This window comes from Rhinolophus hipposideros (assembly GCF_964194185.1).
Source record: "Rhinolophus hipposideros genome assembly, chromosome: 25".
NCBI classification, from domain to species: domain Eukaryota; kingdom Metazoa; phylum Chordata; class Mammalia; order Chiroptera; family Rhinolophidae; genus Rhinolophus; species Rhinolophus hipposideros.
The window spans coordinates 27,809,528-27,826,970 of NC_138071.1; the positions used below are offsets into that span (position 1 = coordinate 27,809,528).

General features: G+C 40.3%; 2 protein-coding genes across 3 annotated transcripts in view; both read right to left on the minus strand.

The window, feature by feature from the left end:
• XRCC2 (X-ray repair cross complementing 2) overlaps positions 1–17,443 on the minus strand; it is a 46,247-nt gene that overhangs the window by 4,068 nt on the left and 24,736 nt on the right. For both annotated transcript variants that reach the window (XM_081038113.1, XM_081038112.1), the window contains one exon: positions 5,537–5,618. In XM_081038113.1, the coding sequence (XP_080894239.1) occupies positions 5,537–5,618 (82 nt within the window). The remainder of the gene's footprint in view (positions 1–5,536; positions 5,619–17,443) is intronic.
• On the minus strand, positions 9,393–9,803 carry LOC308492991 (large ribosomal subunit protein eL30-like; the record flags this gene model as incomplete). The annotated part of the gene is made up of 1 exon (XM_081038537.1): positions 9,393–9,803. The coding sequence occupies exon 1, from the start codon at positions 9,738–9,740 to the stop codon at positions 9,393–9,395; it is 348 nt and encodes a 115-aa protein (XP_080894663.1). The 5' UTR covers positions 9,741–9,803.

A 17,443-nucleotide genomic window follows, 5' to 3' on the forward strand; every position in this document is an offset into this window, starting at 1 on the left:
CTACATGCGGAGTTAGAAAAGGGACACAATGCTTCATGCTCGTATAGAAGTAAGGAGACTCAATAGCAGTTTCATGAGACTGGAGATGCAATGAAGATAATTTAAGGTAAGAGTAATATACCGTATTCTGAGGTAAAAGGCAAGGGACTGCATAGAGAGATAAAAATACATGATACTAGTCAGAGAGTAATTGTGAGATAGGATCTGGAATTCTCAGAATAGGAAAAAACAATGAAAAATTTGCCAAGAATTTTCTTGGAGAGAGGGGTGGTGTTCATAAACATCGTTCAGCGTCACTCAAAAGAACTGGTCGAGAGTGCTTTCCTACATGGTTTAATAAGGCGTTCTTAAGTCCATACGTCAACTAGGAAATAGCTGATGTACTGATGGGTTCCTTCCATCTTGGGTTCAGCACTAATGCAACTGAGACAAGGTTTGAGGTCCAGTGCTTGGTTAAGAGGTTATTAGGTATACAGAGACACTCTTCTCCTTTCACAGGGTAATAGAAAAGCATGTAAAAAGGTCATTTATAAAAACTGGGGAAGTAAAATCTACAAATTACACATATCATTAAGGTCCTTGAACTAGAGTCCCTACAAATATGCTTAATGTTGAACTGAAATCAGTTTCACTGATTTTATAAACATTTACTATCTAACCAGAAGACCAAAAATTGTATTCAAGTATTATGTTTAATAGAGGGACACAGTCCTTTTAAGTGTATTTGAAGTCACTAGGTCATATGTTTCTGTGAGCTGTCACAAAAAATTGCACCCTTGTCCAGTCAAAAAGTACTGAGTAGGACAACTTGTAGTGGAAAAAAAAACAGCCACAAAAAAAACCCTCTACAGTTTGGCACTTGACAAATTAAACTAAATCAGGAAATCTGGATGGTTTGGCCTTGATAGTTACTCTCACAAATAGAATACTGTAAAGGGTTTGGGTAACAGATTGCCACAGCGAGTTTACGAATCTAAAGATCCTTCAAAACAAGGAAAGAAAAAACAGCCAAAAAATATATCCTCTTGATACCAACCTACAAATTGTGTAACAAATATGTTGAATTTGCAGATCACAATCATAGTATTGAAGAGGTAATAAATTGTTACATGGTACCGAATAACTACTATCCAAAAAGCATTAAAAACATGTTTACATCAGCCTTTGAGACTCCTAAAACCCCTAAATCTCTAACAGTTTCAACCTGAACTTCCCAAGCACTACTTCCGATAAATTACTCTTGTGAAGTCAGCGTTATAATTCCAGTCTTATGCATGCTATTGCTCTAATGAGCATTCATCTAACTTATAGCAGTAAGATCCATGACAGCTTTAAGTAAACTTTGTTGGTGACTGAACAAGATGGTGTTTTGAAAATTTCTATAAATGTAATATTCAAATGGATAAGCTGTGCTACAAACCCATGTTTCAACATCAGTTTCATAAGGTTCAACTTAATAATATCCTTTCTGACAGAAAGAATAGAAAGACAGGTCTAACACGTTTGATCAAAATTTGTCTTTTATTATTGATAGTTTAGAATTTTACTTGCTAACAAATCTGCTCCACAAGAAATACTAAAGGGAATCCTCCAGGCTGAATAAAAGGACAGCAGACAGTAACTTGAATCCCACTGAGTTAATAAAGAACACAAATAAATATAACTACATAACTAAATAAAAAATGCAGTCTAAATGTGTTTTATATTTGTAACTCTTCTTTCATCTAAGAAACTGCATTAAGTAATGATTTCAATTATATTAATAAGTAATTTTAAATTTTTGTGGGCATACAATATATAAATGAGCAATTTGTAACAGCACAAAGAGAGGGGGAAGGAATTGAGATACATAGTAGCAAAGTTTTTATAAAATATTAAAATTAGGCCCGGCCGGGTTACCAGTTCAATTCCTCGAGTCCCGCAAGGGATGGTGGTGGGCAGCGTCCCCTGCAACTAAGATTGAACACAGCACCTTGAGTTGAACTGCCGCTGAGCTCCAGGATGGCTCAGTTGGTTGGAGCGCATCCTCTTAACCACAAGGTTGCCGGTTTGACTCCCGCAAGGGATGGTGGGCTGCGCCCCCCTGCAACTAGCAATGGCAACTGGACCTGGAGCTGAGCTACGCCCTCCACAACTAAGACTGAAAGGACAACAACTTGACTTGGAAAAAAAGTCCTGGAAGTACACACTGTTCCCCAATAAAGTCCTGTACCCCTTCCCCAATAAAAAAAATCTTAAAAAAAAAATTAAAATTAAAATGGTATTAATCCATGGACAGCCCAACGGCTCAGTTAGAGCACAAGCTCTCAACAACAAGGTCTCTGGTTCAATTTCCACATGGGATGGTGGGCTGCGCCCCTGCAACTAAAGATTGAAAACAACGACTGGACTTGGAGCTGAGCTGCGCCCTCCACAACTAGATTGAGGGACAACTTGGAGCTGAAGAAACACACAGTTCCCCAATATTCCCCAATAAAATTTTTTAAAAAATGACGGTATTAATCCAGACTAAATTGTTATAAATTAAGATGTTAATTGTAATCCTCAGGAAAACTAATAGTAAAATAATTATATAAAACAGACAACAAAATGGCAGTCATAAACCCTATCTTACTGGTAATTCACTAACTATAAATGGATTAAACAATCCAAACAAAAGGCAGAGAGTGGCAGAATGGAATAAAAAAACATGATCCAACTATAGGCTCTCTGCCTACAATGGGCACACTCTACATGCCAAGTTACACACAGGTTGATAGTAAAAGGACAGAAAAAGTTATACCCGGCAAAAGGTAATCAAAAGAAAGCTGAAGTGGCTATACTATTATTAGACAAAATATACTTTTAGACAAAAATTGTTATTAGAGACAAAGGACACTTTGTTTTTCACTGTGGTAAAAGGCACATAACGTAAAATTTGCCACCTTACCCATTTTTAAGTGTATAGTTCAGTAAAGTATATTTATATCATTCAGTAGTGTTAAGTATATTTATATTATTCAGTAGTGTTAAGTATATTACTGTGAAACAGATCTCGACCTTCTTCATGTTGCAAAAATGAAACACTGTACCCACTGAACAACTCTCCTTCCCACTCTCCTGAGCCCTTGGACCATTCTACTTTCTGCTTCCATGAATGTGATTATTGTAGATACCTGATATACGTGGAACCATATAAATATTTTCCTTTTTGTCACTGGCTTATTTCACATAGCATGTCCTCAGGATTCATCCATGTTGCAGCATGTGACAGGACTCCCTTCCTTTTTAAGGCTTAATTATATCCCATTTATGTATATGCCGCATTTTTATCCATTCATCCATTGAACATTTGGGTTGCTTCCATCTCTAAGCTACAGTGAGTGATACGTGCCAACTATGTCTCTTCAATACCCTGCTTTCACTTCTTTTGGAAATACACCAGAAGCAGAATTGTTAGATCATGTGATAGTTCTAGTTTATTTTTGGAAGCTCTCCATAATGTTCTCCATAGCAGTTGCACCATTTTATAATCTGATCACAGTGCAAAAGGGTTCCAACTTCTTCACACCTTCATCAACACTTGTTGTTTTCTGTTCTTTTCATAGTAGCCGTGCTGATGGGTGCGAGGTGACAAAAGACATTTTATAAAGGTAAACGAGTCAATTCATCAATAAGATATAACAATAAAAACTTATTTGTGCCCAACAATACACGAAGGCCCAAAGTACTTGAAGCAAAAAGTGACAGAACTAAAGGGAGAAATAGGCAATTCAACAGTAATAGTTGGAGACTTTAATACCCCGCTTTCAATAATGAATAGAACTAGTCAGAAGATCAACACAGAAACAGAAGACTTTAACAACACTGAAAGCCAACTAGAACTCAGAGACACCAACAAAACACTTGCCCTAACTGTAGCAGAACATACATTCTTCTCAAGTGCATGTGGAACATTCTTTAGGATAGACCATATGATTGGCCATAAAATAAGCCTCAATAATTTAAAAAGATTGAATCATAGATGTTCTCAAATCAAAAAAGAATGAAAACAGAAATCAGTAACAACAGGAAAAGCGGTAAATCCTCTTGACCTTGGATTAGGTGATGGTTTCTTAACTATATCAAAAGCATAAACAACAAGAGGAAAAAAATAGATAAATTGGACTTCATCAAAATAACTTCATGCTTCAATGGACACCATATCAAGATAGTGAAAAGACAGCCCACAAAATGGGAGAAAATATTTGCAAAGCATATATTTGATAAAGGACTTGTATGTAGAATATACAAAGGACTCACTCAATAATAAAAAGACAACCTGATTTCTAAAATGGGCAAAAGATCTGACATTTCTCTAAATTACACATACAAATGGCCAATAAGCACATGCAAAGATGCTTAATATCACTAGCCACCAGGGAAACGGAACCGAAAACCACAGTGAGACATCACTTCATACTCACTAGGAAGGCTTACTCAGAAAGGACAATAGCATTTGTTTGCACGATGTGGGGAAATTGGAACCATTACACATTTCACTGCTGGTGGCACGTAAAATAAATAGCTGTTTTGGAAAACAGTCTGGCAGGTCCACAAAAGGTTAAACAGAATTACCACACAACCTAGCAGTCTTTCTGATAGGCATTACCCAAGAGAATTGAAAACATATCCAGAGAAATTTGCACGCAAATAATCACAGCATTATTCCTAACAGCCCCAAAGTAGACACAACTGAAATGTCCATCAACTGATGAATGGATAAAAATACGGTGTACCCATCCAAGAGAACATTATTCAACAATAGAAAGGAATGAACTACTGACGTATGCTACAATATGATAAACCTTGAAAAGATTATGCAAAATAAAAGAAGCCAGTCACAGAAGACCACGTTGCTACCTGATTCCAATTATATGAAATGTACAGAAAAGGCCAGTCGATAAAGTCAGAGCGTAGACTAGCAGTTGCCTAAGGCTGAAGTCTGTGGGAAGAAATAGGGAGTGACGACTAATGCGCGTGAGTTTCTTTGGGTGATGAAAATCTTCTCAAGCCAATGGTGGTGACGGTCACCTAACTGTGAATGCTAAACATCATGACTTGTACACTGAAATGGGTGAACTTCATCTCTATAAAGCTGTGACATTTAAAAAGACAACTGAAGCACACTACCATCTTTGTAAATTTAATAAACAACAAGGTATGTATTTCCCTACTGTAGAAACATTAACAGAGCAAAGGGTACCTAAGGACTTTCCTGTGATTCTCAAACTTCTAAAGAATTAAAAAAAAAAAAAAAAAGCAAAATTCCCACAAATACTGTGTTGGGATAAAAGAGGTCCATGTTTATTCTGAAGATTTACAACAGATAAGCCAAACGTCACGTCATCTGACGTAGACAAGGGAGGCTTAAAAGTGTGGTCACGATCTGTCTCTCAGTTTAACTTTACAGTTTAACCATATAGCCTCGCGCTAGGAGTATGTGAATATACATGAAAAAACGCTGCTTTACGAAACTTAACGTAGGACTATATTTGCTTTGAGATTGTGTTTTTACCATGCAGAGGTGACTCTTCATCAGCAAACAGATGGGGCTCTATTTCTTTCAAGGAGCTTCGACCTTCAAGTCGGGCAAGGAGCTTCAAAAGGAAAAGAGAGAGAAGGAAAAGTCATTACCCGTAATTATAAAATCCTAGAAATCTATATTCATGATTTTCCAAAAGTCTATAAAAAAGACTTTTCATAATTTCTCCGAGGATTTGGAGGACATGATGAAACAGGGAACATAATTTAGAAGAGCTGCATCCATATATTCAGGGAATCTTTCTTTCTTTGTTTACATACCAAACACGGGGTCCCGCCCTCGAAGGAGCTGATGCTACAGTCTGGGATGTAGGACCAATGCTAAATGGGAAGTATTTACCGCGTTATAATTACCGTGCTCACCATACTTATTAAACCTGTTACACGGGGATCAGTTTTTAATTGCCCACCCATTATACCCTCAGCTCCTTATCTAGTGGGGGGTGGGACAAAGGAGAAATGTGGAGAAACCTTCCTTGAGAAGCTCCTACCTCAACTGGTTAGGTAAACGGGGCACAGGCCGCATCCCAGGCAGGGGGCATCACATCGGCCAAGGCACAGAGGTTATCAATGCAGGTAAACTATAAGCAGATTTGAATTGCTAGAGCTTGTAGCATGAAACCGGCAGGAGATACTGCAGCCTCAGAAGAGAAGTCAGATCACAGGGCTCAGATACCATGTTTGGGAGCCCGGCTCTCTGGCTTGTAGACAAGAGCCACGCAGCGAGCAGCAGTCTAGACAGTTCAGAGGAGACGGCTGGGAATCCAGAAGCAGACCTGCTGGGTCACTTCTTTGGGCCCGAGGTTTCTCATCAGTAAAGCGAGGCTGACAAACACTATCTCCCTCACAAGGGTGCTGCGGGTTCAATGCGTTACGAGCACTTAGAACGACTAAGTCTGAGTTACTACAACAGATAATCCTGGGGGCTAGCCGAGGATGGATCTGAGTACAACCGGAGGCGAGAGAAGAGAGGCTGGAGCCTGTCAAGGAACGTGGAGGAGTGTCTGCACCCACACGAAGTTAGGACGAAAACAAGCCAAACTCAGCGACTGACTCACATGTCACTGAGGGAAATGCAATCAAAGCTGACTCTCAAGTTTCTTAGGATACAGCACAGATTTGACAACCCAACAAAGGAAAAGAGCACATCACAAATGGGAAGAAAAGCAGTCACCCTTTGTTTAACTGAAGTGAAGGTTTTGAAAAGATTTCCTGCAGTGATGAAAAGTTTCCATATATTAATGTAGGAAATGTTTACTGAGTTTCCGTTATGCACAAAGCACCCCAGCAGGTAAGCTGGAGACTACAAAGATGAAGGTGACAACCTGCCTCGAAGAACTTGCAGGCTCGGTCCGCTAGGAGATGAGATCTTAGGACAGAACAAGGTAAAGACTGCCACCCACACAAGACAGTGCTTGGAGTTGGAGCAGTCTGAGGGTGGACCTCAGGTCAAAAGCATTTTCATAAATATTAAGATATTACTTGTCCTTTTCACTAAGCTAATACTTGCACTGATGGTGCAACAGCAGCGGTGAGTAAAACCACAGGCACCCAGCACAATCCAGGGAGTGGCATCAAACGGTATTAACACACATGGTTTTCTTCATTCGCAGGGTAAACATCCAAATAAGCAAACCTAGTTTTACGTAAGAATGTCTTTGATGAAGCAGTAAAAAGTATCATGACCCCTGAGGACTTTAAAATATTCTTTGTGATAACAGGGGAAAGAGTAGTGGTAAAGAATTTAACCTTGACATAAGACACCTGGCCTTTGCCCAAGGTTCCTGGGAGGCATTGGAATATCCAAGGTTCTTGGAATATCCTGCCCCATAAAAGTGTCTTTTATGTTTCCTTGGGGGCCTTGAGCCACACCAGATAATCTAACAATGAGGTGGGGGCTCCACGTCAGCTCTAGCCACAGGGTGGGGGCTCCGCGTCAGCTCGAACCACATGGCTCCTTGTCGGCTCTGGCCACATGGTGGGGGCTCTGCGTCAGCTCGAACCACACGGTGGGGGCTCCGCGTCAGCTCGAACCACACGGTGGGGGCTCTGCATCAGCTCGAACCACGTGATGCGGGCTCCGCATTGGTTCTAACTCTGGGATCAGCTCTGGGATCAGCGGGGCTGGAGACTGAGGTCAGCTGCTTTACTACCTCTACATGAGAGCCACGTAATGACTGGACGCCAAAGTTCAGGGGATTGGCTGGCACACTGTCACACGCTATTGCTGGGAGAAGTTAGCACTGTCCACGACTCCACTGGGAGAGAACAACTGGCAACTCTGTGTTTGGAATTAATTCTTCCGACTTTGTCCCATTACATCTCTTCCCTTGGCTGATTTTAATGATTCCTTTCATGGCAGGAAACCATAACCATGAATTGTTGCATCCTGCACAACAAAAGTTGTGGGGAGAGAGGAGGGCGCAGGGTTAAGAAATACAGTAGCCAATAATGCGCAAGTGGGGCCAAGGAGCTCCAGCCTCAAGGACTGGGCCCCTAATCCTGCTAACATAAAGGTTTTATTAGTTAGGTGGAGAAGTAAAGGAGATAAAGCTTGTCAACCTCAAGATCTGTGAATCCCATACATTACAATGGAAACTGATTCAAGCCAGCCACCCTTGCCTGCAGGCAGCGGAAGTCTCAGGGTGTATGCACTTCCCCAAGAGAGAAACCCTTTATGCATATGACTAGATGGAGAGCACATCATTGAGTCACTTCCCCTGCAGGTTGTGGGAAGGAATGCAGCCACAGAGGCAGAGGCTCTCCTTAGCCGGGGGAGGTGGGGGCTGTGGCCACCTCTATCAACCCCGTGAGTTCCCCAGATGGTCCCCACGCGGCTATGTCTGGCTTGGGTTGTCCCCACCTCCCCCCCCCCCCCCCGTGGGGAATCTTACCTGTCACTGACTAGCCAGCCATATTTTGGGGACAAACGGAGGCATAAGTTGCAAGCACAAAGGTGAAGCAAAGTCCCTGAAAAGATCCGTCTCAGACTCTCCTTTTTTTAGGGACAGGTACGAGGAGACAGACAGGTAGGCGGCTGCGTGGCAACAATGAATACAATGGCTTTCAGTGAGTTCTGAGTCCTTCTAAAGAATTCTTAACCGAGTGTGGTCTTGGGGACCCCCAAACTTGCAATTAGTGTGAGAGTGAACATGCTCTTGGGGCCCGCAACTCTGCAGTTGGTGTCTGAAGTGAAGGCAGTCTTGGGGACCTCCCCAACTTCAGTGATAAAGCACTTCTGCTCCAAACTGAAATATAATAGTCTTTCTCTAGAAAAACCAACTGTGTGATTGTGAGAGATGGATGCTTTTCTCATGGAATATCCTTTTATTATCTGAACTTTGGAACACTTTTACCCAGCTCTGTGAGCTTCACAGCTTCCCAATACACGAAGATCCTTTTTGGTGAAGTCACTGGTGATTTCAATGAGTGCACCTTTTCTGGATAATTATCTAACACAATGTGTCAGTACTTGGAAAATCTGCATAACTCAGTGAACCAATATTTCCAGATGACGAATGCATGATGTTAAATCATTCCGGGGTAAAAGATTCAGTCATTCCAAGTGTAAGACAGATCAATGGGTTTCAAAGCCTGAAAAATGTATTGATATAATTTGATATTCTACATTGCAAATAACTTTTAGGAGAATTACTACTTGTCGAGTTTTGGTATAGTATCAAAGAATAACATCCATAATTACCTGAAAAGATCTTAAAATACTCCTCCTTTTTCCAACTATAGATCTGGGAGAGGCCAGGTATTCTTCTTTTTTTTTTTTTTTTAAACCGAGCTCTGGCCAGTTTTATTAAAGAAAAATTTTGCATGATTTACTTTTCACCAGTCTGTTCTCGCATGCTTCTAATGATATCAGAATCACCTGGATCAATGATAGCCAGTGTGCATACTCTGCAGCATTTTCCACATGCTGTGCCCAACTCAATATTATTGCCACCGTAGTGATGGACACCAGTCTTGGCCAACATGGCGTAGTACTCTATTTCAGATTTCCTCAAGGCTGGGCAGTTGTTCGCAAGGATGACCAGTTTCACTTTGCCTTGTCTGATCATTTTCAGAGTCTGCTTGTATCCCAGCACGTACTTTCCACTTTTCATAACAAGTTGGAGCCTAGAACTGATCGACTCCAGCGACTTTTTAGTCTTCTTTGCGGCCACCATCTTCCTGCCTTAGAAGCGGGACGGCCCCCAACCAAGAGCAGCCACCAAGATGGCCGGGGAGCGAGAAAGCCAGGTATTCTTAATAGACTTTAACCTGACAACATATAGTAACAGAGTGGAAACAGAAGATGAGAACCCAGTTAACTTCTATGCAGCTAGATTTAAGGAGATTTGCAAACCTGTAAAACTGTCATTCTCACTACACTTTCTTTGTTTAGAAAGATATAGCTATTTTTCATAAAAATATGATACTCAATGGGTTTATTATTGTTACTTATATGTGAATATAAATATTTTAAACTTTAAACTACTCAGTTTCACTAACAGATATAACCCACACAAAGAAAAGCTCTTTGGAATCCTCTATAATTTTTAAATGTGTAATGCTGTCCTGAGACCAAAAAGTGTAAGAAGTATGAGAACCACTGAGTTAGAAGATTGAGAGTCCAACTAGAAAGAGAAGACCGAGAAACTTCCATGGACAAGATGGAGCATATAAAACTACAAAATGTTTGAAAAAGCATGCGTTCAGATGACTAACATCCTCATCAGAATGACTAACAGGAAGTTACTCCAATTGTTTGCTCTTATTGTCACTGCTCAATATTCCTGAACCCTCCCCTCTGAGAACTCCTTGTAAGCTAGTATTCAAGAAAGTATCGTTTTCATTGACCTGACTTGGACACAGATGGTGCTACTCCTCTTACAAATTAGCTGACTTAGCCAATTTGCATCTGACTTTCCACTGTTACTTAAAAATCAATTTTATTTTCAAAGGATGGAAACTTTCCACCATTGAGAATAGTCAAAATAATGTTTTATAATGCCAAAAGCAGAGTGTACAAAGAGAGTGAGGGTTAACTCCCAGGACTTGGAAATAGATTTACCTTACAACTAATGGATAATATTAACAATAAAGTGACAAGATCTTCCAATCATAAGCTAAAATACCCTAGAAATCTGACATAAACCTGATTGACTTATAGAAATTAAAATTAATGATGCTGTCCAGATTTGAGGAATGAAACGAAAGAAATAATTAGCCAATCTGGAGTTTCCGAAGGGCAGAGGAGAGTTTAAGCATCCAGGGTAAAGGGAACACAAATAAATTCTGCCTGATGTGACAGTTTAATCCTTTCAGGGAAGATTAACACATTAGGCAATCAGAGCTTGGTGATGGTAGCCGTTAAGATAATTCAACTATCTCTCTTGATTATCTAAGCAACCTTTCTAAGGCCAAATTTCCTAACTGGGAAAGAACATACAGTGGACACATTCATTTTAGTCTATTTGGTGGTTTCACAAATATTGTAAATTATAGATTTGTCATTTGGTTTGTAAACCAGTATCTACTAGGTTTTATTATCATAACAATAGCTATTTAATAATTGCTACTATTTGTGATTACTGTGGTACCAGCAGTACATAATTCATACACATTCCCCTTTTAAATGCCACATTAACTCTATTTGTCATTATTCTATTTTTTAGATGAGAAAACTAGCAGATGCCAGAGCCAGGATTTAACTGAGATCTCTTGGCTCCCAAAGCCTAGAATCCCCCTCTCCTCTGAGGCTACGCAGCCTAGTCAGTTATCACCGAGTCTGATCAAAGCTGAGGACAGGGACAAGATAGAGTTTTGGGACCTACTAGGGAAAGATGAAACCAATCTGAGGTCCTGTGCAGGCAACTTTCAGGCCTCTTTCAACCATCTCTCTCAGTATTCCTTCAAGGAGTACTAAGTGCCAACAAGGAGCCCCAAATGTTTTCAACAGCCCCAGCTGTTGACAGTAGTCTACACAAGGGGCAACACTCAGTTATACAGACGTTCACTGGTAAACATCTCAGGTGAGCGGTGCAGGAATTGAGCGAGGTCTGGGAATAGACATGCAGCAGACACGGCTCCTGTCCTCAAATGTCAATGGGGAGAGTCAGAAGTATAACAAAGTATTGTAGGTGCTATAACAGAAATGCACGTGGGGCGCTGCGAAGACGTAAAAAAGAGACGGTCAATTCTGACCCGTGTGAGAGGCGCTTTTCACTTGAACGAGAGATTTAGCACAGTTCTTTCAGGTACGGACATGCTGAGCTTTGACAGCAAAATGCTTTTTCTTCTTTCTACCTGGAACGTCCTTGCCCTGTTCTCTCAACTGAATTCCCTAGGGCCTAGACTAAACCCAAATTCTACACATTCTCGAGGTTACCTCCTCCCATGAAGCTAGTATGTACTTAAGAGCACATCACCAGCCCGTCTCCCTCATCTGGATGTAAAAGCTTAACAAAAGGAAAGGGATCTAGCTTGGCCGGCCACCAATTCCAAATGCTTTACATGTGGCAGCAACTTAGTAGGTGCCTGGTAAATTGAAGGTAAGCAGGGCATAAATAGGTAGACGTCGAGGAAGAAGAGAGAGTATAAAGAAACTCAAACTACATATTGAGATTTTCACATATTTGGATAATCTGTGCAAACTTCTACTAAACAAAAGTCCATGAGACTCCTACGGCTGTCATCAACGTACTTAATACTCACCAACAAAGTCCATTTCAGAGGCAGGCATACACACTCGATGCCTGTTAAGTAGACTACATTTCATACAGATGTTTTTAAACATCATTTAGTTATGGGAAAGCCTACACTAGAGCAGGAAGGAGTGCTTCAAGATCAAATTAACCAGAAATAAATGACATGAAGGCAAACACGTGTCTATGAGACTTATTTGGGTAAAGGCTCATTTCCCCTGACCTTTTGTGATTAAATCTGTTTGCAGATGGACTCCAGCAGCAAGGTTTCAAACCAGTTAAGTATAAAGGGCTACCCAAAGAAGCAAACAGTCTAAACCACGTGTTCCCAAACCTGCCCTATGGCAGGGCTGGATTTCCACCTACCGATTGAATGCAATTCTTAATAGTTTTATTAATGATATAAGAAGGAAATTTACCTTAGGCAAAAACGTGTAACTAGAGCACAGGGAAAGGAAGAGAAGGGCAGAATGAACAGGACCAAGGGAAACCAGCAGCGATGTATGTATGTGATCCATGCAAATTTGGCTCTTATCAAGGTAGCCCTTTAAAGAAGAGGACTAATTCTTTTCACATATGATATCAGGCTCCTCTGACACTGAAAATTAAACCACCTTTCAGGACACAGTACTAGGCCTGGCTCTTCAATAAAGCTTTTGTCTAAATTATATAGAAAAGACAACCATTACTCAAATACTATGTGGTGAAATTCCATTCTTTCTAAGCATATTCGCTGACAGGCTGCTGCTTTTGCAATCAGTATTTTTAAAAACCAATCATTTATCTAAAGGAAAGAGAAATAAATATATAAAAATTACTACGTATACCTATTTAAGCATTACTTTCTAGCAAAATTTACAAGGACTAAATTTTAAACTTAACACATTCCACAACAAATTCCATTAAATGAATACTTAAGATTTCATTAGGAAGTTATATCACACTGTGCTTTAAAATTTCACTTAGACAATCAACCACATGCAAGATCCCCAAAAAGAGATGGTAAAGCATAGAAGCAACGCTTATACCACCCCTTGTATAAGGAGAAACTCTGCTGGACAAACTCTTACGGTATTCCATCTCCTCGTTCTCTCTTCCTCAGAGCAGGAGAGATTTTTCTAAGGGGTAATTTTAAGAGCAGGAACTCAAAACACATAGATTAGCCCACTCCTCTCTCCTGCCAGCTTGTCTGCAGGAGATACACACTGTGCCATGTTCCTATGTTTGACAGAGGCAGGTTCTTAGGGGCCTGAGGGATGGATATACTTTAGGGGACAATGTTTTCAGGAGCTATACGATAAACTACGAGAAGTCTAGTGTGAGAAGGACATGGGAATGAGCTGAGCACCACATCTGGAAACAGAAGGGTCTCGACAACCTGAACAAGAGCACTTTTAGGGGACGGGTGGAGAGAGAAACCAGATTACGGTGGCCAAAGAGTGAATGGGAGATAAGCAAGTGCAGACAGAGGAAGGTACAAACAATCCTACTGCGCTGAAGAGAACAGGAATGGGGCTGGAGGAGGACACATTGCCATCGTCGAAGGATTTTTTTAATTTTGTTTTTATTGTTTTATTCTACGATACTGGTGGAAGATGCAAAAGACAGGGAAATGATGTAGGAGTAGGAATATCTGCAGGAATGATGTCCCTGAGGAGGAAAAATGCGATGGATGGAATCCATATCACAAGTAGAGACGGTGCCCTCTTTACGAGCAAGAATATTTTATTTTACAGAAGGGAATTCAGAGGAAAGTAGTACATATATTATTATCAATATAGACCTGATGAAAAAGCAAGAGTTGCTATCTTAATATCCAATAAAGTAGATTTCAGAGCAAAGAAAATTTGCAATAAAGAGGGCATTACATAATGATAAAAGAATCAATCCACCAGGAAGACATATGATCCTACATGTGTACCTATTAAACAGAGTCTCAAAATACATGAAGCAAAAGTAATCTAGGTGATAGGAGAAATAGAAAAATCCACAAGTTTAGCTGGGTCTTCAACCTACAGAGAAATGCCTCTCAGCAACCAATAGATTTACTAGACAGAAAAGCATCCAGGATACAGATGATCTGAACCACACAATCAGGAGGATTTAATTCGTATACATAATGGAACATCCCACCCAACAATAGCAGAATATACTTTTTTTTTTTCCAAGTGCCCAGGGAACATTCACCAAAACAGATCACATGCGGGGCCATAAAACAAACCTCAACACATTTAAAAGAATTGAAATCACACATAGGATGTTCTCTGACTACAATGGAAACAAATTAGAAATCATGACAGAAAAACAACAGGAAAAATAAGGGCCTTCCTGTCACATTTCTTGTTTTCTCAATGACACAGGAGGTAAGGTAGAAAGGGGAGAGGACGAGAAGGCAGGAAATCCACCCACCAAACACCTACTGAGTACTGACTGTGGGCTAAATATTGCTCTGGACACTGGGACCCAAGGAGAAATCCCCGAGTCTGCTCTCATGTCCCTAAATGGCAGCAGAGAGGCACCATTAAGCAGTGTAAAATGTCAGGTGTGGTAACTGCTATCAACACGAAGAAGCAGTACGTACAGATTAGCAGTAGGAAGGGCTGCCTCACACTGGAGGGTCAGGAAAGGCTTCTCCAGTTGACATGGGAGCAGAAGCCTGCAGCACATGAGGAAGTGAGCCACGTGAATTTCTGAGGGAACAGCAATCTAGGCAGATGCGAAGGCTCTGGAGATGAAGAGGAGTCAGTAGGGAGAAAGAAGAGCGGGAGATGGGATGAGAAAGGCAGATGAGACCAGAGGTCATGGGTGGGGCTAGAGGGCAATCATGTCAAATTACAAATCCTGCAGTCACTGGAGGAAATAAGGACTCTGGATACAATTATATTGATAGAGGAGCCGCCGGAACTCTCTGAGCAGTAGTCTGCTCATGTTTTAAATGGACCACCCTGGATACTAGGTGGAAACTACACTAGGGTAAGTGTCAAAGGATGGCAGCGGACACCACTTCGGAGGTGACTGCACTAGAGCAGGTGATGGTGACGAGGAACGGCTGTAGTCAAGTGGGCAAGTTCATGACATATTGAAGGCTTAGCAGACAGAATTGGCTAATGAACTGACTGCGGGTTGATACGGGATGTGAGAGGAAAACAACTCAAGAATGACTACGGGTTTTGGCTTGAGCCAGCAGGTGGGACAAAGTCACCATGTCCCAGGACAGGGAAGACGTGGGAGGAAGCAGGTTGGAATGTGGGTGTACGCGGGTGCTGCTAAGTCGAGACTTCAGTTTGGGGCATGTTCAAGTTTTCCTCAATTTTTTAATTTTTGAAAAATTTCAAACCTACAGAGAAACTTCAAGACAGTACAGTGAACACCTGTATACTTCACCTAGATTCACCTATTGCTAACATTTTGCCAAATTTGCTTCAACATTTTTCTTTGGCTGAACTACTTCCCCTGAAATACCTTAATATACTCTATCTTCTTAGCAAAATGATTTTCTCCTGTCCAAGTTCATTACAATTATCACTAATAAATTTAGCACAAATACATACAATATTCTTCTCTAACATATACTCTTTATTGTATTTTCCCTGGATCCAAAATTTGGTCATGACGGCCTATTAAGTTTGGGATGCCCATTACATATCCAGGTGGACAGGTCAAGAAGAAAATAGAACGTATGTGTCTGGAATTCAGGAGGAAGGCTGGATTTGATGACACACGTTTTGAAATGAAAAAGTGAACTAATTACTAGGTAAATATAGTTGGCCTGGGTGTCCATTGAGGTTGATGGTTATAATGTTAACATGAAATCAGTCAGCCTCCTTGTGATTTTCTCTAGTAATATTGAGCTGAGTGAGTAGACACAGTGAAACCAGACAGCTGGTCTTAACCATGGTTAGGAAAGTAGGTTTAGGGTGTAAAGAGACAAGGAAGTCGATGGTATCGATAATGGAGTAATGGGAATGATACAGCACCAATTCTTTTCCGAGTGAGAAGGAAAGCAAACAGAGAAGGGGACAGACGTTCTAAAACTCTACCACACAGATCCAAAATATAATAAATACCAAACATTTGTATTTAATATTTGCCTCTGGCAAAAAAGGCCACCCTGCACCTTTTCTAAGAAAGGAAAACCTGTTGTTATTAACAAATATTTATCAAGTGTTTACTATGCAGAGAATACAATTCTTAGTGAAAAGATACAAATATAAGAACCCACCTCCTAGAGGTACAGCTTAAAGGGAACTGAGAAATCATAGTCTACGACCCTCGATTTACAAAAGTAGAAGCCAAGGTTTAATAACTTATGCTAAATCACAAAGCTTGTCCATGGCAGAGCCAAGACAAGGACCAAGGTCTTTGAACTTCTGGTCCAGAATTCTCCATCTCAGTTTCCAAAATTATGACACGAGAACATTTCCAGAATAATGTACAAATGCACCTTGGGAAGTGATAATTGGGAAGCTTCCTACTTTTCACTTCAGTATTGGAATGTTCTGTTATAGGCATGCACTACTTTAATAAAAAATACAATAAAGTTTAAAAAAAGAAGCAGACAGTATATTGTGTGTGGCAACAAAAACTGGACACCTTCAATTTTTTATCCACCAATTATTTTCAAACTCAAGGCATATTACCATTTTTGAGAAAATGTAAAGTACACCACTATTTAACAACTGTGAGCAAGAGAAGTCATTTGGTGAACGATACCAAAATTCTGCCAAAAATCACTGAGTCTTTCCTATACTCTCAGAAAGATATGTGTAAAAATGCCATTGCTACTGCGCAAAAGGTAAAAAGATGATTTTATTGTAAATTGTATTCAAATGTTGGTCTTCTTTAAATAAAGGGCTCATTACTTAAGTTTTCTACTCGCTATCTGGTCTACCATAAACTGCACCCCGAGGATCCGTTAAAATGTTCTTTGCAACTTTGTTTTCTCGGAAGACCCTGTGTGAAATGTCTTACTAAATGTCTTACTATTGAAAAGATGTGGGAAAGATTAGCTATTTTATAAGATGGCAATCCTATTGAATTAAAAGTTTTAAGTAGCTTATTTCAATTTGTTGGGATAGTTTATGGCTTCAGATATCCTCCTCAACTCATCTCCAAGTGGAATCCACTGGGTCGACTACTGTGCAAAGAAAGAAAACAGTAAGCACACAAATGAAGCAATGGCC